Source organism: Malus domestica, chromosome 15, assembly GCF_042453785.1.
Source record: "Malus domestica chromosome 15, GDT2T_hap1".
Classification (NCBI taxonomy): Eukaryota; Viridiplantae; Streptophyta; class Magnoliopsida; order Rosales; family Rosaceae; genus Malus; species Malus domestica.
In genome coordinates this window covers 44,117,933-44,142,529 of record NC_091675.1, presented here as the reverse complement: position 1 = coordinate 44,142,529, position 24,597 = coordinate 44,117,933, and the positions used below count along the sequence as shown (strand labels likewise).

At 36.6% G+C, this 24,597-nt stretch overlaps 3 protein-coding genes across 4 annotated transcripts; 1 reads left to right on the top strand and 2 right to left on the bottom strand.

The window, feature by feature from the left end:
* The first annotated feature begins 4,116 nt into the window (after positions 1-4,116).
* LOC103401876 (uncharacterized) lies at positions 4,117-5,095 on the top strand. The gene has a single exon (XM_008340591.4). The coding sequence runs from the start codon at positions 4,255-4,257 to the stop codon at positions 4,954-4,956; it is 702 nt and encodes a 233-aa protein (XP_008338813.3). The 5' UTR covers positions 4,117-4,254; the 3' UTR covers positions 4,957-5,095.
* Positions 5,096-6,037: 942 nt separating this feature from the next.
* Positions 6,038-11,428, bottom strand: LOC103401877 (histone acetyltransferase of the MYST family 2-like). Its single transcript, XM_008340592.4, has 9 exons — positions 11,042-11,428; positions 10,089-10,177; positions 9,835-9,894; positions 9,223-9,432; positions 8,989-9,057; positions 8,570-8,731; positions 7,885-7,978; positions 6,897-7,039; positions 6,038-6,457 (listed from the first exon to the last, which is right to left on the bottom strand). The coding sequence occupies exons 1-9, from the start codon at positions 11,346-11,348 to the stop codon at positions 6,254-6,256; spliced, it is 1,338 nt and encodes a 445-aa protein (XP_008338814.3). The 5' UTR covers positions 11,349-11,428; the 3' UTR covers positions 6,038-6,253.
* Positions 11,429-11,900: 472 nt separating this feature from the next.
* On the bottom strand, positions 11,901-22,705 carry LOC103401878 (uncharacterized). Of its 2 annotated transcripts, none has more exons than XM_070814708.1 (19): positions 20,881-22,705; positions 20,065-20,150; positions 19,518-19,898; positions 19,353-19,436; positions 18,862-19,239; positions 18,303-18,363; positions 16,797-16,896; positions 16,593-16,696; positions 16,268-16,516; positions 15,876-16,123; positions 15,566-15,796; positions 15,261-15,479; positions 15,123-15,176; positions 14,944-15,009; positions 14,677-14,817; positions 14,536-14,589; positions 13,445-13,504; positions 12,668-13,021; positions 11,901-12,562 (listed from the first exon to the last, which is right to left on the bottom strand). In XM_070814708.1, the coding sequence occupies exons 1-19, from the start codon at positions 22,313-22,315 to the stop codon at positions 12,395-12,397; spliced, it is 4,473 nt and encodes a 1,490-aa protein (XP_070670809.1). In that variant the 5' UTR covers positions 22,316-22,705; the 3' UTR covers positions 11,901-12,394. The 2 variants fall into 2 exon arrangements, with proteins under 2 accessions (XP_070670809.1, XP_070670808.1); XM_070814707.1 differs by having other exon boundaries at positions 18,303-18,372; positions 20,881-22,696.
* Positions 22,706-24,597: the final 1,892 nt, after the last annotated feature.

Genomic DNA, 24,597 nt, shown 5'->3' with positions numbered 1-24,597 from the left:
GATCATCTTATGCAATTGGACCTGTTATATTTCTCAATAGCCAGGCAGGCCAACTGGAAGTAGATCACCCTCCCTTCTTGTGCTTCACACCCCACTACAAAAGTTATAAAATATTACATAATATTTTGAGACAACCTTCAATTATACTGAATATTTCAAACTGAGGGTCCAAGTATCTTCATATTATAAAGATTAATGTCACATAGTTTTGAATATATTTATGTATTTATATCCTTTGCCATTGCATTTGGCCATTAACCTTTTTCTTGTTCTTTATACGTGTATATTTCATTGGCTTCTACCCATTTCTAAAGCCTTTTACTTTCTAAAACACGTGCAAATGAGGGTTCCTTCCTTGATCTTTGGTTCTTATAATATAAATCATGGTCCAGCTTGTTTCTTCATATTTTTTTGTACAGATCTTATATATAACATTGTTGATTTGGTCCTTATAAATCGTATTAACTTTAAAGTGGGAGAGAGGAAGTTGTCTGTTGATGAAATTGTAGCAGATAATAGACAACCAACTTCTATACCCAAAGTTTCAAAGATTTTGCTCTGATCTGATCCCACATAGACAATAATGTAAACCCTTTAAATTATGTAAAATCCTAATTATTGATAAATGTTATACAGTCTAGCATGTTGTGTTATTTAATATTTTTTATTCTTAACGAGGAAAGGAGATTCGAGCTTGATAATTTTAACATGTAATGCACTAGTATTAAGTCCTTAATTAACCGACCAAAAATCTTCGTTGAAAAACAAAATCAAAGTAGATTTTCTTAAAGCAATGTCAATGGTGATTGGTGATGGATAAACATAATTGAGAATTGATGCGATGAACCTCTTTTTACAAGTGATATGGTCCCTTCGCAGTCCTACTACACTACTACACACCAAACACATAATAATGGCATGCTTCTTAGGCCAAAGTGCCAACCAAGGGAGCTTGTTTGTTAAGATATGATAGAATTAGTGTACCAAATGCACCTTTCATGTGCCTCCCACGTTCTGTAGTGCATGGTTTGTCTGCTGAGATGTTTGCAGCTCCTGCTTCTATTTTAGGTTTTCCCTGCACCTGATATGCATGTGCTTCAATTTTAAATCCAAAATGTTCAGCCAACCCAAACTCTCATACAATACAAAATGGATTGTGAAAACGAAGAAATATTATTAGCATTGAGTGATACAAAAAATGAATGGTTAAGATTGAAAATAAAAGATTTGGAAGTCGTGGAAATTAAATGTAATAACTAATTAAACAACTGATAACACTGAGTGCCATGTAACATTGAAGTCATACCTGCAATATGAGAATAAAATTGTATTTATTCTTATGTTGCCATACCTATTGAAATAGTTTAGGATTCAATTCTTTTCATATACCATACTAGCTAGTTAGTAGATCTAGACTTAACCAAGTTGGTTAGAGCTTCTACATTTAAGCTAAAATTATCCTTGCCGTTGTTTAGCTGAATTTATAATTAATATAAACTATCTTATTGTTTGTCATATAATATATCAGTTAGATGGATTTACGTTAAAAAAATCAGGTTATACATGTTTGACAAATTGACACTAATCTAACTTACTTATCTTTACATTATCAAATTGTATAATTTTTAAATTTACGATACTAGTTAATTATAGCCTACTAATTTTTTGTTGAGTATTTGGTTTACCGCAATTGCTTGAGTTCTCTTTAGCTGGCAGCTGGAGTTTTGACAAGTTTAATACTTTTAGATACCTTAAGTGAGCTTATCCTATGACAGGTGATGCTCGTGATGCTGGCGCGGTTCATGTTAAACAATTAATAACCAATTTTATTAGCATACTAATTTTATGTTAATTATATATTCTTGTTGTGTTGAGCATGCATGGTTCGCCCCAATTGCTTGGAATTGTCTTCTGCTCACAGCTAGAGTTCTGACATGCCAGCTTAAGCAGAAAGTTACAAATTTAAATTTTCGTTGTTTTCTTTATTGGTACTTTCTTGATCGATGCTAAAATTGGTTTCTTGAGTTATACAACAGCTGCTATAAAACAAGAAAATTGGCTTTAGCTTCTCAAGGTTTATTTGCAATTTAAAAAGTTTATATGCTGCATTTTGAGTTAAAATTTAAACAGAACGAGTGTATGATGATATTTTCAATGGAAGTGTGCAAATTTGAGACGTAAAAGTCACATTTATATTTCATTTTACATTTTTGGAAGATGAAAATATGAGTTCTACCTCAATAGGGGAGATGTACCCCATTTACTTTTATCTCTTAAACTAGCGAAGACCACCTTCTAAATATGTAAATTTATATTTATATTTACATTATCCGGCCTAGATGACCATTTTACATCTCGTCCGTTAAAGAACCTTACAACCAACAAAAAAAAAAAACTCATTCCAAAGCATTTGGCATCTCCCGCTAATAAAACTACATATATATCATTTGAAAAGGTAAAAAATGCTTGCTACAAAGTAAACAGCACATCACAGTTTAATAATCTCGTTTCAACATGAAAAGAAGAAAACTTGAAAAGCATTAAACTATAATTAAAGTTTGATCTTCCAAATGCAACTGTGGTGAAATATGCATACAAAGAGAAACATAGGATTAATTAGCTTAATTAGTAGGAGCTTGGAAGAAGATTATGTAAAGTGAAAGCATATATTTTTTTTGTTGATTTGGTAATTTCTGGTAGTTGTTGCAGCTGAAAGTATGAATGCATGATTTGTAGTTTATAACAACAGAAGAGACCGCGGATTAAGTTGTTAAAGGCCTTCGCGGTAAACGTGGTTCCACCTAATAATATATGCTCGACATTTTTAAGTGCGATTAGTTTGACCCTTGACTGCTTCAAGTATTCATATGTCCCAATCAAAATATATATGCACCAAAACTTAAGCAAAAGGTTTTTATATGTCTTAACACAGAAAACAGGTTTTCTTTTACAAGAATGATAGTGGTATTTTGTTGATCTTCCAAAACAAACGTAGAGGTGCCAATTGGGTACATATACTGCTCTAGTGATTAAGAATTGATTTGAAGTAAATTCACACAAATACACAACTATTGTAAACTCCTACTATTGTAAACTCCTATACGGCTACCATATGCACGAAATTACATACGTCGTCGATACAAATATGTCACAGAAAACAATAGACACAATAAATTTGTGTGGCGACGAGTTTACAGTTATTTTTCTATAGATAGGTCATAGGATTATTACTTACAAAACGAAATTTTTTTATTTGCTTAAGTTTTTTTTTATATCATTTATTGTTACATGATTGATATTTTTAGGGTGTATCTTAGATTTTACCTATTTAGTGTTGGACTAATTCAATCTTTAAAAAAGAACAAACATCGTGTAGAAAAGAATTTTGCAAGAAGAACAAAAACCATGATGAATGCATATATACAACGATGTGAGAAGTGGGAACAAAACTAGGGCTTTTAGCAATAAAAAAAAAAACAAATCATAAAATAGACTCGAGTGTTGGAGTAGTTTTGAGTAAATAAGTAGGTTATTTGGTTAACTTATTTTGGTGTTTATTTGTTTATGTTACAGGTTGCCCAAAGATTTAAACTTTAACCACCAATTCCAGATCAAAATTCAAAAGGAGACAAGAAGGTGGTCAGCTTATGATTTACGAAGCATAGCGTGAAGACTTGGCATCATGAATTGGTTGGGAATGGGATGGGGTTGATAGAAGAAGAAAAAGAGGTTTCCTTCACACCTTCATTTCATCACTTAATTAAGCACGCATATTCTCTTTCTATTCTTTTGACCACCACAAGTTTAAAAGAATGGTCCTGACGTGACATGCATGCTTCGGTCTTGGTCTCTCCTTTCTGCTAGTCGTTGTTAATGGGAATTGGAATGAGGAAACATTAAAATAAAAAATAAAAAATAAAGTAAAATAAAATAAAATAAAGGGATTAGTCTTGTTATGCAAAAATACACATCACTTTGTTCATATTTGACAATATCACGCCCTTTTCTCTCCGGACTCGGAAAATTTGAAATACCATGCATACAGACCTCCTCAAATCTTATAAGAGAAATGTTAGGGAGATTAAATTTGCAAATTAAATAATGTGTAATTAATAGGAATAATATATAACACTACCTTCCTCTCTCTCTCTCCCTTCTTATTCATCATCCTCTCTCTCTCTCTCTCTCTCTCTCTCTCTCTCAAGCTTCAGTTTCAGTTTCGTTCAGAAGCTAAATAGTGGGCTGGGCTCTCCAATGGCAAGTGAATACAACCGCTTCCATCACCGCCACCGCCGCCACCACCACCACAAGCACCATCAGAATCTTTATATGCATAATCATCAGAGAAGCACATTCTTGCCCATGCTATGTTCGACACCATCCATCAAAGATGTGAGCCTTCCAAAGTCTGCATCCGTAAAAGATGACCCTTTGTCCCCAAGAATCAGTTGCATGGGCCAAGTGAAAAGAAGCAACAAAGTCAATGGCTTTCCAACTCCTCTCACCACTCACAGACTACTCACCTTCTCCTCCAACCCTAATTCCAAGTACAATATTATCAGCAGCCCCAACAACCACCTCAAGTACTCCATGCTCAAGAAACTCTTCTCTGGCAAAAACCTAAACAACCCTAATGCCGCCGCCGCTGCTACCACCACAACAGCCACTACAAACACCACCACAAGATGTAGTAGAAGGCAAGTGATTGTGAATAGTAACAATGGTGGAAGTGGGCCCAGGATTAATAACGGTCATGATTGTGTTGCGAACATTAACCTAGTGGATTTGGATCCTCCTCTGCCTGTGATCAAGAGGGTGCACAAGAAGCCTGCTGAAGAACAAGAAGAAGAGGTGAACAGTCTTTGGAAGAGGAGATCTGGTGGGGTTGAATTGAAAGGTTTGCAGCTTAAACAGATTCACCATCCTAGGCATCTAAATCAACCCATTACTGTTTAATTTCTTGGGTAAAAAAAAAATCCAAAAGGGGAGTGAAAAAATTTGCTGTACATGTTTTTGTTTTGGATCCCAATTTTGGATATATTGTTTGATTGGTTATTCACTGTTCCAACGAGTAATGACATATTATTAAGACTAATTGTCGAGCTAATACTGTTTAGCTTTTAGTGTTAATTGATCTAATGCTTTATTTATTTGAATTAGTGACAAACCCCAACATCTGCTATTCTTAATTAGGAAGATCTCTCACCTTTCTTTTGTTTTCTCCTTTTTTTCAAGTAGTAAAGCACGAATCTTATACAGAAAATAAATTATTAAGTGGTACTAAAACATAGTCGCATAATGTTGTTACGTTGTCACTACAAATATTAATCCCAATCGCCAAAGGTAAAAAGCCAAATCCACACAAGTTGAAGAGAGGAGCCAAATCGACACAAGTCGAACGATGTTTGTTTACAGAAATTGAAGTAACTGTTCCTCGTAATTGTGTTGTCTTGAAGATTTTGATGGTGAAATTTACTATTTACTTTTACAGAAAAGACTAATATGGTGGGAGAGGGAGTAGGATTCTCTCCTCTAATTTTTTTTTTTCCCTCTATTTTCTCTTCACTTATTTGAATAGTTACAATTAAACCACATCAACATTTTATATTAATTTTTTTTTTATAAAAAGAGATAAAATAGAAAGTGTGAGAATATTATCTATTTTCTTGTATGATAAGCCTCGAATGTAGAGATTATAACAACAAACAATTTGTATTTAAGATTTTTTACACAAAGCTATGGTATGGCTCAACATAAATAAGAGAGTAACTTATATAGAACGAGTTTATCGCACATGACATTCCAATCTAATGATAAAACGTTATATGTTAAAAAATATACACATTATTTTATTGAAAGAGAACGTAACAGTAAACTCGTTACGTAGTCCAAAAACAAAGCTAATTTTCAAAATTTGAGTCACAAGTACATGGTTGGTTGGCAACCCACCGACAAAAATAAAAATTTATAATTGCCCTTACCTTTGCATGTGCAGCAAAGTGAACCCAAAAGGGAAAAAAAAAAGAAAAAAAAACAATCAGCAGATCAATGCATTCATTACCATACTAGTGAATGTTGTCGATACACATTGTTACAAGCGACAATAAGCAAGTGACAATATTGCCCTAAGCAACAAGTTATTCATGTCAACAACACAAGCCATTCAAGTTCAAATCATGTTTTGATGCCTAAATCTATATTTATACAAGCAGGAGCAAGTTTACAGGTTTTGATTGACACGGACTGCGAATGATCACCCTTGTTCTTTATACGGCGTCCAGATCAGTTTGCTAACATCGACTTCGAGGCCCCCACGACCGGCTGCTTTCAGATGCCGATCCAGGACCTTTGGGTCTGCACAGATGACATGCTGCCCCTTCCTGTACTGTATCAATTCAAGACTCTGAAGGGTGTTCAATATATCCTCTGCCTTGATGGCTGTCATGTCACTAAGCTCCTGCATGGCAAAACATACGATATGTTCCAAAAAAACTCAGTAAAAACCATATGGCATCAGATAGTGATATGATAAACCTTTTCCCTTTTTTACTTTCCACCGTGAATGTCATACATATTTTTCTGGAATGGAACTGAACAATAATCTCCAAGCGTCAATGCACGCTATTAGGAATCTCTACTAGTTGAAATACAAACCCACACTAAAGGGTGCTTAAATTGTCCGAAGATAAATCCAGTATGCAACTCCAAGTATTTGGGTTTACTTCATATCGTGCAAAATCCCATTCAGAGGTTGTGGATAATTGGTTGGTCTAATCTTTAGTAACAACTTCCATGCAAAGCGCAAAACACTTAAACCATTATCAGCATAGAGTTAAACAGCAATTATACGATGGGTGGACAATCTTTGGTTTAACTAAAGACTTGGAGATGCTCACCTTGATTGAAATATTTCCCTTGTGCTTTTTCAAGATGTCGAGAAGCACCCGGGTCCAGTACCCTCTATAACTCAGCAATCCTAGGTCAGAGAGGGGTCTTTCAGGCGTGCCAACTTTACCTTCTTTCTTTGAGAGTTCATATGCTGCATCAAGTTTGATAACATTAGTAACTGTTACTGGCAAAAATTATCCAAATAAGGATAAATAACACAACCAAATCATAAAAGTTGACATCAGTCCAAAAATTGATCTCAATGATTGACAGAAGGCAAGACTTGTCTCATGAGGCCTATTATACACCAGAGTCAGCAGCAGTCTATTCATCAGATTAACCCATTATACTTACAGCAGTGCACTTACTGCATAAGTATGTGTACCCCTATTGGCTCAATTCTATAAGACTAAAAAGTTCTTAGGGACACAAAGTGACACAACTGATCACATAATGTGGAAATAGTTGGATAGCAGGTTTATCCGCTAGGCAATGACCAAAGTGCTCCATGTTATTTACATGAAGGCTTTGAAGATTCAGTAGAGAGAACAGTTAGATACCAGGTTATAGAGTCCATGAATACAATTAGAGGCCCTTTAATTTCTTTGCAAGAGAAGATTTATATGGAAAAGCAACTGCAAATGTTCAGATAAGAAGGGAATTTGAGGTTTGCAGTTCTTCTACTTGGTCAATTTCTTACTACTGAAACAATTGGGTAGTTAGAGCTTTAGATAGTACTATACAGTATATAAATAATGAAATTTTGGCCTAGTACGGTCTTCCACAATCTACAACTGCATCTCATTGCAGGACTATAGAAGGATATTTTAAAAACCTTAAAGGGGCATATACCTATAATAGATGTCTGTCTACAATGGTACAACACAATTCAAAAATATTGCAAAGACTATCATAGTAAAGTCAGAAATTCTCTAGACAGAACAGAGACACAGGAAATACACCAGAACAAATAAAGAAAGTAAGTGCAGAGCTTACAAAAGGCAATCAAAAATTTTCCATAGCCTTTTCTTTGATATGGAGGAAGGGTGAGTATACATGCCAAGTTATAAGATTCCTCTGAATGTTTTTCCTGCATCACAATAAATCACATATTAGATATATTGATGTTTTAGGATAACACAGAGATGAACCAAGGCAAAATAATCTAACAAAAAACTGGAAATACAGAAAATTCTTCAGTCACTTCAGAACCATATGAACACTTTCATATGTCTAATTTTGCAACATGGGAGAACAGATACATTCTAATTTTATACCAACTAGAACCTGTATCCAAATGCTAATTTAGCACCCTCATAATCAAAAGTTTATTACAAATGAAATAAAACCTGGTTTCACATATAAATCCATGAGCAGCATACACCAAGTCATATATACACACAATAACAGATATTCAGAAGTTTATTTGAGTCATTAGAAAGGCTACATATAACTCAAGGTAATAAAAGATATAAAACTTCAAGGTAATGCAGAAAGAAATCGTAAAAACGATGTTACGGTATCAGAACAAAGTTACACAAGGGAAGCAAGCAGGCTACAAACACATCCATTACTCATTCAATAAAAAAGTTCACACAGAAAGATGATACTTCATGAATTGAATTCTAATACAATTTTTTCTTGCTTCAATGTAAAAATATAAGGACGGTAAAAATATTACCTTGGAAAAATATCCAACCATATGGCATCCACGATCATCACATTCACATAAAATATAAAACAGAAAGAGGTCAACATCATAATACAGGGTCTTGTGATCAAGAAACAATTTCGCCAAATAACAAAGATTCTGCCCATAAACCTTGTTCTTTTTTCCATCAACCTGATTCAATACATTTAAGCAAAAAAAAGTCATATCAGCCACAAATTCAATACTGAACACGACAAAAAGATCCAAAGACTTGCAGAAAAAAAAATTAGAAAATGCATGAAAACAGAATATACAATGAGAGAGTTCTTTATTTTCAAAGCAGAGTCAACTTCAAATTGCAACTTTTGAAACAACATAACTTCAGAAAATTAACAAGGTTTTCTTTTGAAACCATCACGGAGATGTTGTGCACAAACTATGCAACTAACCTCAAACATAGAAAGTGTACCACTTCGGTATATCTCATCACCAGGGGGATGCTTGAGATCGCATTTCCTCTACATATGCAAACAGAAAAATATATAAGTTAGTATGTTAATAACAGAAACAGTCGACTACAGTAAATTTAATCATGAATGAAAGATATTCCAGGTTCACTACAGCAGAAACTATTAACAATAAAGCTACAGTAAGAAAGGGAAAAAATTTGAGGCACAGCTCACCATATGCCTTTGAAGCTGTTCTTTGCGCTTCATGAAATTGAGGCAGAACTCACAAAAGTACAGCTTCAAAGAGTCATTATATTCTGCTGGAAAGGGGGAGAAGTACCATGTCTCAATTTCATATCTTCCAAGTTCTATGGTTGCTATATTTTTCACTTTTGTAAACTCTTCATGTTCACGCAAGCTGGCAGCATCAAGTTCCTCATGGCCCTATAGAATTGCAGGAACACCTTTAGACCATAAATTTACAAAATCTGAAACATCTTCAAATAAATGCACAAGCATTTGCCGAACCTAACTAATGCCCTTCCTCATATAAAACCCCGCTGTCACTATAAAGTAAGGTCAAAACCTTTTACACAAAAAACTTAGCTAGGTTGTCGTTGAGTATGTTGTGAAGGTGTGTACCCAAATTTGTGTGTGTGTGTGTGCGTGAAAGAGAGAGAGGCATAAGAATTGATTCAATTGAGAAACACGAATGATCTAGACTATTAAATTCGGTTGTCAGTCAAAACAGAAGTGATGGATATAAGTGCACCATGTTTTAATCCAAACAACAGGGTTATGCAGCAAGAAAAACAAGAACAAATAATTATTCTAATCAGTGCATACCTCTACATGTGTCTCGTCGATCTTCCGCTTCTGATGACGAGTCATTTTCAAGCTTGTAACCTAAGAAACCCATACATGTGAAATATTAGCATAGGATATTTTGAATCTAGAAAGGTATGGCACAAGCAAAGGAAGGGGAAAATACAGGTCATCTTCATAAATAGCAGGATTTTCTTATCACAATCCTAAACATTATCACTAAGGAAAATGCTTGGAAATTCAATAAGGGTTGACAATGAGGAACGACACATTACCTTGTCCTCCACTTTCTCATCAACTACAGCCTCTACTGAATCAAGATCTAGTTGGTCAAGTTTCACCCACTCATCAAGCCTCCTATTGACTGACACAAGGAACAAACATAACAACAGCATCAGAAAAAATATTTCATTAAGATCATAATTGAATAGTTTAATTACATCACCCCCAGTATAAGACGTTGAAAACTAAGTAAATAATCACCTGATGGGGCTTATCCAAAAGTAAATTTTTATAACAGTACTGCAATCAGTAAGCTTATTACCCTATTCTACTATAATGTATAAAAAATAGATTTTCCATGATATCAAACGCTGACTTTCACGAGAATCAAACAACAAAATGCACACATAGAAATGACTTTATAAAAAAGTTTTGTGTCTGTGTGTGACTCATGATTAATCCTACCTCATGAAATCCCATGCACCAAGTTTTTTATATATTTTTTGTTATTTCTAATAAAAGGCCTCACAATCCTCCATCACCAAAAATCATAAAACATATCCCATTAACAGGACAAACATACGTTTAGCAACTAACTTTTCAACATCGAAGAAAATGTACATTCATATTACTCCTCAAGTTTTTCTTAGCAAACCTATAATGCTAATCATTTTATGTCACTCTACATTGTAACGTATCACTTTGTCAAATTCTCTACTACCGCGACATTTTAAGAGATTATGCTGCGGACTTGAAGGAAAGTTCTCATTTCACCTACACCTCAACCCTATGGAGCCCTAATCCCAAATTTGATTGCTGGCCCAGTTGAAAACTCAGCAAGTTTCCAAATTTAAGGTGTCTATCAAATTATCAATACAACCAGCTAACCCGGACCGCATACTAGCAAACAAGACTCTCTAAATTCAGATAAACGACAGAAATTAAGAGAAATCAAACCCTAACCCTAATTCGCAAATTGAGCAGGCAACAAGGAAATTGATCTTACACTCAGTGTAGTGGACGTAATACTCGTAGTCGTTGGGCCCACCGCAATGCACTCTCCGTCGTTCGATGACCTTCACGGGGTGGTACTTGTTGTCCCTCCACCGGCACATGACGCGCGTGCCGACCTCCAAAGGAAGCATCGACGACTTTCGCTTTTTCATAAATTCCGACTCCGGCGTCATTTCGTTGGCCGAAGGTTGGTATCCATCGCCGGCCTGAGGCTTTCTATCGGCGTCGCATGTGGCGGTGGCCGGGTTAGTGGTGGCAGAGCCGTTCTCCGCACTAGGCGGTGTTCCTATCGAACCCATTATGGCCAAAAGAAGCTCTGGTAATGTTGGCACCAAATTTTATTGGACCCGGGATTACCAGGGAAAGGAATGGGCCCTATAACATGGGATGGGAATATTAAGCCCGGGCATAATAAACCGAAAACCGAACTCGGACCGAACCGGAAAAAAACCGGTCAGTTCGGTACAGATTGCAAACCCTTTTTTTGTATTTCAGTTTGGTATCAATTCGCTCTTGATACCGAACCGAACCGAACCCAATTGTTCTTGGTTTTTTTCAATTTGTAAGCTACATGTTTTATGAACCTAGTGTATCAACTGTCATAATATAAATAGTTGAAAACTATTTCAAGTATCCAACTACTTAAACAATGATACTTAAATGAACCTAATCGTATTCACAGCACACTAAAAAAATCTCCCGTGTTTTATCTTTGTTACTTGCAATAAAATTCAGGTAAAAAATTAATAAATTGCCTCCGTAGGATGAAGTTGCTCTTTAGGGATAAGGGATTCCACGTGAAAAACTAATCTGGAAATATTGGTTCCCCCGATATGTTGAACAGCAAGATATACGAACAAAAGACATTGATAAGAATTGTGGTGTTTACATTAGGGCGATGGGTATTGTGAGGAGGAGGATATATACAATAACTTTACAGAGCAGGTGACATGCTTTCATTTCTTGTACACCGGTTTACAAGCAGAGGCAGAGAGCTTCTCTTTAATCCTAGCACGAGACATGGAAAACCCATGCCTGCCTTCTTCTAATACATGTAAATGGAATAAACTCACCCACTGTACACTTAACTCTCACCAGAATATACAACAACGACGCCAAAACTTACACACTTCCAGAACCTGGATGTGACTTCTTTACGTACAAGGCGGTAACCTATCCTCCTCCTCTCATTCGGCTGTTTCCTTTTTGAAACCAATCATCGTGGCGGTTTCCAGCAAGGGCAATGTGATGCCTCGGCTGGAGGGCAGAGAATACTCTTTTCCTCTCTGGGTACGTTTGCGCTCCCCAAGGGCAGATTAACACACGGGACGCAAGTTTTCTGACACTACCCATCTCCTTGCGGTTGTTCACCAGAACAAGAATCCTGGTTGATCTGCTTCTCGTTGGGAATGCAATCAGCAGGAACATATGCATATCCTTTCGGTAATTTCATATTTTTCATCGATGCTTGATCCGATGTCATTACCAGTTCTTTCTCAAATGTCTCAGCATGCTGTGAGTTGTTAAGGTTTACAGTCAGTTCTATTATATAGGCCCTAGTGTGCTTATTCTAGAAATATGCGCGTGTATAACCATAGGTATGCAAAATGTAAAATACCTTCCTAGATTTTGACCTCCATCCTCCATCTTCCGAAAGATTACAGGTGGCAGCACTTGAAGCTCTGCATGGAATCTGTTTCTCAGAAAGTTGTGGCCTCTCCGGAAGGCTTTTGGTAGAATGGTTTTGCGATGTGGAGCTGTCATCATCTGTTTTCTGGTCGTTGTCAATAGTTATAGGAACTCTTCGCCGCTTCACAGAAATTGTACTATCCACAGTCACGTCATTAAGAGATGTTGTAGCTGATTCAGAACTAACATTAGGTGGCAAGAAAGGACTATTAACAAGCACGGACCGAGCAACGTGATCTCTCCTCACAGCAAGAAGGTCATGTGAACAAATGAGCAGTTCCCTCTGCATTCAAAAGAAACCTTCAGCATTAATTCCTCCAACAGATGGGTAGAGTATCTTAGAAATACATGTGACCGAAATTATGCAAGTTAAGACAATCAGAGCTATAAACAGTTCAAGTAAAATTATGTGGCTAATGACGCTAGTCCAGCTCCATTGTCATTCCATATATATATATATGTCCCAATTTCCTACTGAGAGCCAACAATGCTAAAGATGCACCAGGTAACATTTTCATGTGGGTCATACTGGCCCATATGTATTCTAGGAAGTCACTGCTTCCCATGGATGCAACAATGAGCTAAAAGTGAAAGAAAAAACCTGTTTTCGAACCTCAAGGTTGGAGAGCCATATGAAAACCATGGAGCCAATAATACATACCAAGCAAACATCAAAACCATGTACACAACCTTGGAAATGCCTCACCTTTACTTTTTCTCGTTTGACGATTCTTTCACAAAGTAGGCGTACCCTCTCTAGTTCAACCTGCAACAAATTATTCATGTAATAACTAACAAGGCATTTTAGTTCATCAAACAAATAAACACAAGTTGAGATATGAGAACTAAATTGCAAAACACGACGCCACTAAGGGACAAATACTTTCAAAATTACAACACCTAAAGACTACAATGATACATCAAATTGTTATTTAAAAGTACGAATTTAAAACCCCAACATTTCCAACACATTTGCACATGTGAACTGTATGCTACACAGGTCACACTAACAGTTCCAAGTTCCAACTAATCACGTCTTGAATAAGCTTTTAGCGTTCAAGTGGTTTCCTTTAGCCAACAAGCCACTCCTGGTCAGTCACTCAGAGAACCAAGCATTGGCAGTCGGGTGAGGGTTTAAAAGATATTATTTCAACCACTCCTATAAGAACATACATTGGCCTTTTTTATGTTAAATTAAAAATATAATCTTTTCTTATTTTTTAGGGAGTTTTAACAAAACACTCCCGGTACTGTTCACTTTTAACGAAAAACGACATTTTAACCTTTAACTGGGCACTATTCACTATACCTTTAAAAAGGGCTTTTCATTAAAAGAGAAGTTTTTTTGGACTTTTCGTTAGTTTTCCTTATTTTTTCAATTAAAATACAACAACAACAAAGCCTTTTCCCACTAAGTGGGGTCGGCTATTATTTTTTCAATTAAAATAATTAAAAATAAAGAATGAAAGTAACCACCCCACTAAGTGGATTTGTGTTGAAATTATTATTTTAACTACGCAGTATTAATATGGAGTTCTAGTTAAGAGAAGCTCAAAATTTGGTATTTTGAATGTTTCACAATTTTTTCCCTCCCCCTGTATATATAGAGATGAAGAAAAAACAAGGGATGTGCTATCCACACACCCCTTTTTACTTCCCACACACCTTTTGTTAATTTCGATCCATTGATCTTCTTTAATTCATCCGATCCGACGGCCGAAAATTAGAAGGGTGTGTGAGAAGTAAAAAAAGGTGTGGATATCACACCCCAAAAACAAACACAAGAATAACACTTACTCTGATTTTCCTGAGGTTCTCTAACTCCTCAGTTCCATGTTTTTGTGTTTCAGCCTGCATAAATTCAGAATCCAAGAAAATGAACAAAACAACTCATCAACCACCTAAAAGATAGAGGCTTTGAGTGATAAAGATATAGACCTTTGTCCTTTGCTCAACACTATGCTTTTCACAGTATGCCTTGTGTTGGATCTTTCCACCGACAGTTTTCACATTCATGTAAAAACCAGAACTTCTAGCACATGAGGCATGAAATGTTGACTGACAATTGCCATAGTTACACTGCAGACAAATAATACAGGTGCCTAACAATCAGTTTCCTAATTATTAAACAAAAAAAACACATTTCCACCACATTACCACTAAAGGATAATATCACGAGGGAAAAAGAAATGGTCAAACTCTTACTTTTATACAGACACCACATTTGCGACGGCAGGTAACACAAAAATCCAGCCCCTTAGAAATCGTCTCCTGTCATTCAATGACAATGTTATAATTGCTGGAACATTACAACTACCAAATGAAACATAACAATCTAAATTGTTCCAACATTACAACTACCAGCACATCACACATACACATACCATTCCCTCAATGGGAGATACTTGCCCCCTTCGGAATGTTGACTCGAAGATCCACTACAAAATGAAACAGCAAATAATATCAATTTATTTAAGCAATAAAAAATTAATTGACATCACTTGTGTGTCAGAAAATTTTACCTCGGCACAGAAGGCATGAACCCATTTACCATCAGAACACTTCCTAAATGCACCTGTTTTTCCACCACATAAACCACATTCTGCAACAAAATGATCTTTCTCCCAAAAATTGACAGGTGCACCAGCTCCACGAGATGATGACAGTTCTTCACATAATTCACAATACCATGGACCTGCGGATTCTCTAGTTCTACGATAGCAATCCAAGTGAATGGCAACCTGTAAAAAAGAGCTTGGCTATCAGTCATAAACCAAGCAGAGTAACAAGTGTCTTCAAAGTAAGCCCATAAGAAAGGCAAGAGTACCTTGCAACTAGAACAGACTAAGATCGGGTTTAACAACGTTTCAGAACGTCTGCAGATGTCACAAGATCTAGGATGTTCTTTGGAAAAATCAGTGACTGATTGAACAAAACCAGAGTGTTTTTCCAATGAAATCCTGGGAACAGCCATTCTCGGAAATGTCTCTTTCGGCCGCGGCATCATCTGTGAGGAAAAACTGGACCTCCCACTAGAAGTATTCAACTTCGTCACATTCTACAAGGAATAAAATGACAAAGTAAATAAATGACCACAAAGAGCCAACATATGTTGAAAAAATAAGATAATCATTAACCTCCTGATGGGAAGATTCGTCAAGGGCATCTTTCCTAAATGATGAAATCCTAGAAGAGGCTGCAGCAGCAGCGGTTGCAGCTGCTAGCACAGCCTGTGCTTCTTTATGCCGTCTCTCCTTCCTACCCTGCTTCTTTGCCTCCCTAAGCTCACAAAGATACTGGTTAACAAGTACAGCATCCCATTTTTGCCTCCGTGCTGCATCAATCTCCAATGGAAGACTCTTAGCAACATAAGATACTAAATTATCTGCAAGAGAATGTATATACAACAGAAGTTAATAGTCATATCAATATACGAAATCAAATGGCAGTTTTGCATGCCTCAATTAGAGGCAGCAGTGAGAATAAAACTAAAGTTACAAAACGGAAGACTGAAGTGCACTGCATATACCAGTAAAATGCTTTCTTGCAATTGCATTGTTGAGCAACCTATGCTGGTAATAAATGAGTTCTCCTTCCACTTCATCCTCTGGAGACATTTCTAGAACTCCCATTTCTTGAGCCTTTACCAACTGTTCTAGATTCATCTCATCAGACTTACATATCATATCACAGCATTTTGGATGCTTATTTTGGTGATTACAGCAAACACTGGCATGAGAAGATGCCTCCATACGTGAGATTACTCCATCACTTGAACCTGCCAAATAAACTACATGTCAAACTCACCCATAACAACATAATGTAAACAAAAATAAATAAATTTGTATCAATACCGTATATTGGATTTTCTAAGGACACCCCAGTCTGCATCTCCAACAACTTATTTTCAATATACGGATGGACATAACAACCAGGAACTTCTTCAGTCACAGATTTACTGCCAACCATGCATTTGTAAGATTCAGAATAGCTATCATCAAATCACAACATGGAAACACACAAAAAGAAAGAATTACAACAACAACAACAAAACTCACTTCAATTCAGGAACAACTGAGGTGCCCTGCAAAGGAATAGTAGCCAACTGCTCTTGACCCATTTGCAAAGGGCTGCAATTCAAGGGTTTAGATGAAAGACCTGCCCACCATACAACATTTTAAGTCAAATACACCAAAAACTTCTCCAATGCTGTGAGGGTCATTTATGCATGAAACACAGAAGACTAGAACAAATACAAAGACGACATCAAACTTATGGAGCTAGAAAGAAAATGTGCTAACAGACCCAATTAAAAATACAATGACAGTGTAGTAACTCCTCATCTCCAGACAACAGAGCAAATAGAACAACAGATATTGGGGGAAGAAAAGCAGACAGCAATAGCAACACAGTTTAAAAAAAATATTTTCTGAGCCCCTCAAACAAGTTATGATATGATGCAGTTACAAAGTGAGCCAGTTCAACTTCAAAAAAATTACTTTAAGGCACTTCGGGAAACAAAATTACATCTACAAAGTACAATTGTAAACCAAAGAACACTGGTTGGTCATGCACACGTAGATCCTAATGAAATCTATTAAAAAGGTTATGTTCTGAAATTGTGTCACGATTTCCTATTTATGCACTATAACTTCCACACCAACACCATTATCTTATTTTTTGGTCATTATTGTCTACACTTTTATGCTGTTTAGTATTCCTCTAAATGTACAACAGAATATTCTTAAATGAAGTCAACTTGGAACTTGAAGAAACAGCAGTTTCTCATGTATCCAAATTCCAAAGTTGTTTGAACAGAGTAACTGTCACCCAAAACATAGAACTTTTAACTTGACAATGCACAGTAGAGGCATTTTACACAAACTTCATAATCATCAAAGCATAACGATAGCTCTGTCATCCTTCATATACTGACTACCATCAAATGAGGTCGACACAAGTCATTCCATTCCTTAGCCTTCACTGCTGGTGATAGCAAAAGTTGCACGGTAATCATGACCAATGTAAAATTAACATCTATCAGTAAATTAAGCTAATTTAGAACTAGAAAGGCAGTAATTTCTTTTTCTTTCTGATAAGAGGAAGACAATAACAATTTGATTGTGAGCTTAAATAAGGCAGGGGTGACAGAAAGGTAAAATTTAATACAGACCAATGAAAAATGAACCTGTTAATTTATATATAAACTATTGGTACAACAGAATATACAGAACAAAAATCGTGAAAGGAAAAATTACAATCAAACTAACAAAGCCTATCCAAAATCCTGTACAGGTATGCAAATGTACTTCCAAGACATTCAACAATGGGATAAGAACTCTTCCTGACTCCTAGTCAAGGATACTCCAAACCATCCAGATAATATTTCAATCTATAAATTAAGATTTATAGGACCCTATTATGAAATTGGCTATGTGCACCTAATATGGATCTCCCCAGAACCAGAAATTATAAGTCTTCCCTAGGCAATCAACATGCACATGAACAACCACCGCCTTCAACCATACTTGAGACATCTAACCAGCAGAAACGGAGAAAAGTACCTTCTGATCTGGGTGAATGTGTCAGCAAAGAATTTTGAACCACATCAGCCTCCGTCAGATTCTGCAAAAACTAGAAATATCTTAGTAATGAATGCTTGGGGTAGGAAAGAACACCCAGAGGGTGGGGAAAGAGAGAGGTATTTATTCAAGCCACACTTAAGTATACAGAGCCATAACTACAGAGAAATTCCATTTAAAAACAAAATAAACACTTTCAACATTATTATTCTAAAAAGTACATTATAACATCCATAAAGCTCAAACCCCATGTAACCTTAAGCATACTCACTTCAACTAAACCTACAAGTAAACTAACCTCCACCACTATACCCAAACCATTTAACAGTGCATACTATAACAGAGAAAGCATGTCCTTGTGGAAGCCAAGGAAGCTGGCTTTCTTAAGCTTATTGCAAACCTCATGAATTAAACTTACTTAGCCAAATCAGAATCAATATTTACAAATAAGGCCCTTCCATCATAAGGTACTAACACCAAGCAATCAGATTACACTAGTAGTCAGAACGCTTGTACAACCTTCTCTCAAGTAATTAATTACCTTCTCAACAGGATCAGGAACAGACGCTTTACTTAAATTTTCCTGTTCATCAATGATGGGTTGATCAACCTTAATCTTGTCCAATGTGCCATTGTCATTACAGGTCCCCTCGGATGAGCTTATTACTTTGTTATCCTTCAAAATCCTAATACTACTTTTGGTTCTTCTCCGTGGGGGTACTGACTTAACAGCTACATCTGCCATATCAGAATCTGATAATGAAGCAGCTTCAGAACCATCAGAACCCCCAAACTCAGTTATGGATGAAATTGCTGATCTCAATTTCATTTTCCCATTTTTCTGCTTTAAATCCAAGTTAGAATGGTCTCTAAGCCATTTAACTATTCTGCTTTGCACATCAGGCGCCATGGTATGATCCTGCAGGAAAGACATTACATCACACGGAAAAATTTTACGAAAGCACCAGACATGCTAAAAATATTTTAGAAACCAATCAGAAACATAGAAACTAATTCTTTAGTTCGCATTACAGCAAGTGAAGCAGATAAGGAATCAGGTGAGAGGCCAATGTCCAATGCCACATCCTTCACATTAACTTTTCCACAATCAATCAGCTGCAGGAGAAGATAAAAAATTAAAACAAGCTCATGAAGTTCCCAATTTATAGAGAATAAGTGTCCACAAGCAGACTTTACCTTCTTCAAAATCAGAGAAAATTTAAGGGAATTAGATGCATTAACATCCTCTTTGCTTCTCTCAAATGCCCCTGCATCAATCATCGGCTGTGCTTCACCACCGTCTGATGTCAGCCCAGAATTTAATCTTGGAACAGGAAACACTATCTCCTGTGATTCACTATCACCCGATTTGTCAGAAACAATATCTGGAGGGACTGCAGTTTTATCACCATTTCTAGGGCCAATCCTTAACTTGTTTAATTTGTTTTCCGACAATGCCATCGGAAGATGGTTGGAGACATTTGAGTTCTTGTCAGCTGAGACAGTGGGAGATACCAATTGACTGTTGCTGTTATCTGGTACTTCTGAGTGCTTTGAACAAAATGCCCTCAGCTCAACCTAAATGTTTATCAAAGTTGGGATTTATATTCAGAAAGACTAATCACAATCATATGTTGGCTCTTGAAGACAAAACAAGAAAAACATAGCAATACTAGACAGCAGTCAGCAATGGTCATAAATATAAAAATTCCCTTTTCAAATGCATACATAAAAAAACTCTTACATTATCGCACCCATATTTTCCCCAAATTTCCATTCTCTGTCTTGCCTCCCTTGCACATAATGGATGAAACGAAGTTCTGCAAGTTCCTGACCCCCAATCCAAAAGAAAAAACATATATAGTGAATGAAATCCAAAAGTCGAAACATTGATATTTTAGTAGTTGAAAGATCTGACAGGTTAAAGAATGTGCAATAATTAAAAATATTAAAGAATGTGCAATAATTAAAAATATATGGAAGCCCCATTTCTACAAGGTTTTACAACTCAGACATCAATAATATGAACCAGAACCAGACAAAGCTGGTAAAACAATCAAGCTGCCATATGCAACATGCATTAACCTTGTAGCTACAGTAACACTAGAGATTTCACAATATACCAAAATAATTAAGATGTTTTTTAAGCATGCAAATGATCATTAAGATAAAACCTAAACAGGCTATCTCGCTCACGTCAAAGTACGATGGCACAGAACAACCATGTAGGACTGCCAAAACATTGCACTTGCAATACCAATTAAAGTTAAGTTTGATTGAGAGAGAATGTACACCGCAAGTTGTGGAAGGAGAAGCTACATCCCATAAATAATAAGATTATGACCCTACAAACTACCTAAGCAAAATTATAGCTACCATTTTCCCATAACACAGAAGCAACACAGCAAGGCAACACCTTTGTATCTTTTGCGTTACAAGACAACTATCAATTCTATTAAATTGAAAATTAAGCATATATGCAATTACCAAAAAACCCACTGGCATGAAAGCCAAAAACAGAAATGATAATTGCATAAGACAGTAAAGCAACAAAGAGTACCATGACTGCATCGAACACAAGCGCCCCACTTCACCTTGCATATGTTACATATTAACTTTCTGCGGGTTTCAGTTATTCCTCCAACATTTATGATAGGCTCCATCTTTGCTATGTCCTCTATATAAACCTCAGGCATCCACTGACAACAAAACAAGTGAGCAAAATCCATAGATCCACCATTTTCAACACTCTTAAGAACCGGCTTTAAAGCGCCACCCTTCTTTGAGCAAAGCAGACAAGGCTTGACTGAATCACTAGTATCCGTCTTCTGCTTACACCAAGAGCATAACCATGATGCATCTACATCCTCTAGATGTCCATAGCACTTCTGATGAACTCCAACCTTACAAGAACTACAGACAATCAATCGGTTTGACTCTTTTCCTGCATCACCCATGCAGCAGAAATGGCATAAAGATGAACTCCCATCACATGGAGAGGCTATTAACACTTTCTCCAACCCTGCATCAGCACCCAGAACCTTCCGCTTCTTTGACGGGCGCTCTGATGTTAAAGAAATCTTATTCCTGTATCCTAAAAGCCACTCAACACCACTGGGAGAATATGAATTTAAACTACCCTTTCCCCCCTCAGGCAACCCAGAAGCTCTCGCACAATCAATTTCCATGGAATGCTCATCCTTCTCTGTCTTGGCCTCGTCTTCGACAACCCCATTTTCATTTCCACCATTCTCATTCGCGTTTTCAGCTAAAACTGAATTGGCGTTCCCATCATTCGCACACTCGGCCTTGACGACACCATCATTAGCATCCCCATCGTTTGCATTCTCATTCTTAACATGGGAATCATTTGCATTCCCCCCATTTATAATCTCATCCTTGACAACAACGCTATTTAACTTGCCACCACTTGCATCGTCCTCACTGACAGCAACTCCATTTGCATTAACGTTCTCATTTGCGTTCCGCCTTGGAACATTTCCAACAACCGGAATCGAAAAACACTTGCGAGAAGCTAAATTACTAAGCTCAGATACCTGAAATAAAGCGTCGATATCAGGCAATGTCAAGGGTCTAAAGTAATCCTCAGTCTCCACCCAAATGTTATTACACCGGGACCTCTCGCTCTGCCGAGAACTCTTCTTCTCCGCACCCGCATGCGACTTCTTATGCCGCTTCCGACTGTCCGACTGCCTCGACAAAAAGCTAGCCAAGCCCCTAGGCAAGGTGGTGGGCAGGCTCGAAGCTGAGCCGTCCTCGGCAACATCAAAAGGCGAGCGCTCACACAACGCCTTCTTAGCCTGTGAGAAAAAATCAATTCTCAAAGAGCTCGACGACTTCTCGGGAATTTCCGGCTGAGTCGCCGGAATTTTGGGCGGAACCCTAGGAATTGGGCAAGGCCTCTCCTCGGTGCCGCAACCTCCGTCCGCACCCCTACCCATCATCTTCTTCTCGTGACATCGGCCTCCGGTCATCACCAACAACCCCCCGACCCACAACCGACCATAAATTCCATCGCCAAAATCCTATCCCTAAACCTAACCTAACCCTAATTTCTCAAAAATCCCAATTATCGACCTATGATTCTCCAATCCCCAACATGCAGCCAACAAAAAACCCTAACCCTCATTTGAAGACTTGTCTTAGAGTGAGAGAGGTAGAGAGAGAAAGCGGCGGTGGGTGAGGTGAGTCGCGGCTGGTATAGGGCTAGGGTTACGGTTATATCCTGGTTCGTATACTTTCGGATCCCTTTTTTTTCCTTTTTTCTTTTTTTTTTTTTGTTTTTTTCTTCCAAAAATGTTTTTTCTAGAGAGAGAGAGAAGAGAGAGATTCTCTGTTTTTCGCAGGGAGTGAGTGAGGACGGTACGTTTTAGGAGATTTTTTTTTATTTATACGTGGGGTCCACTGTAGTTGGAGTGACGCTACACATTTGAACTCGTACAGCGGCACTGCATTACACGTGGCGTTCATTCATAGGAGGGACGAGTGGCTTTCACCGAGTCAATTGTCTAAATTTGGCACAGTTTTAGCTTTTAAACGAAGATGCTATTCTTAATTTGTTACCATCTACTCTTAATACTATCTTTCTAATAGAAATATATCAATATGATTTAAACTTATCTTTAGCAAGAATCGAATTAAGATATATTACTTACAAATGAAAAATAATATCACTAGACCGTAGTACTAAGTAGCAACAATTCTCTTTCTTAACTTTTTTTCTTGCACCACGGCTGAAAGTAATAATAAGTGACTATCTTAAAAATGGAATTCATCGTAACTCTCTACAATTTTATTTTTTGCACTATATTTTATAATATTGGCACCGAAATTAACATTAAATTATGATATATTAGAGAGTTTATAGAAAATTCCACTTTAAAAGAGCTCCTTAGCATTTCTCTAAACTTCGGTGTAAGTTCGATTTTTACCAATTCTCTACTCCGAACATTTAATAATTTAGCTCACTAAAACTATAGTTTGTAAAAATAAAAAATAAAAAAAAGAGGTAGTTTGTAAAAAAGGAAAAAAAGAGTTTGTTCTTTGATTTCACAATTCATTTACTGTTTTGTTAACTTTTGACCATATAAACAAGAGAATTGATAGTCATTCTTCTCTTTGTTTTACTTATAAGCACTAAAATAAATTACAAAGATTTCACCAATTTCAACAGTTGAATTAGAAAAAAAGTACCTTATATATAAGATTAAAGTCATCATCTGTTATGTTTATATTAATCAATGTGTTATATGAGAAATTTTGCGTAGAAAAATCACATGTCCTATATAACTGAAGAAAATTATCATGGCAAATTGTTCTTTTTTCTCATCTATTTCTATCTCCCAAATACATATATCTTATTCATTTCAACATCCTCTGATTCCAAGAGGTTTTTCTCCTAAAAATACATAAGGCTCTAAAAGACGCTAGACGCTAGTCGGGCGGCATGTTGGAGCCTAGCATCTAGGCGGCTAAGTGGGGCTTAGACGAATTTAAGTGAATCTATTATATTTCGTGTATATAAGTATTTGTTTATACTTAAAATATATATAATTTCATCATAAACTACAACGTAGAATAATATATATATATATATATAATGAAGTATTGGAACATAATGAAAACATGGAGAACAAGCATATAATGTGTGTTTATTTAAGTATACAACAAGCCCCTAATAATTATTGTAAAAAATAAAATGCAAAATGAAAGTTATATATTTTATGTCCAAGTGAGTCGCAACTTAGGCGGGTTTGGGCAGGCTAGGCGGGCACCTCAGCAGTTCTATGCAATCTTTCTTAATTTTCAAATATCTAGGCATTAATTGGTACAATGGCTGGCCGCCTAACGCCTAGACGGGGCCTAGGCAACGTTAGACGGAGATTTTTTGTGCATAACTCAGTCTCTCTTCTCCATGTTTATGTGGAGAGATGTCTGATGTCTCTTAGTTAATTATGTGTTGTGTTTTTTATTTTTCTTTCACCATTGCAAGGGTTTTGTCTCCCCTAGTTATTTTAAGATCTTCGTACCATTATTAGTATCGAATTTAAGTGGATATGTTGTGGATCTGGTCTTTTGTTCCTAAAATGTTTACTTGCTTCCTTCATTTCGATGGCTTGAGAGTAGATCTTCATTTTGTTGGATGAGACTAATCTTCATCGAATGTAACTAATTTTAGAGAAGATATTGATTATAAAGTGATTGTGTTGTTTATTGGGTGCTCATGGATCTGGAGGTGACGGGCAAATGGTTACGC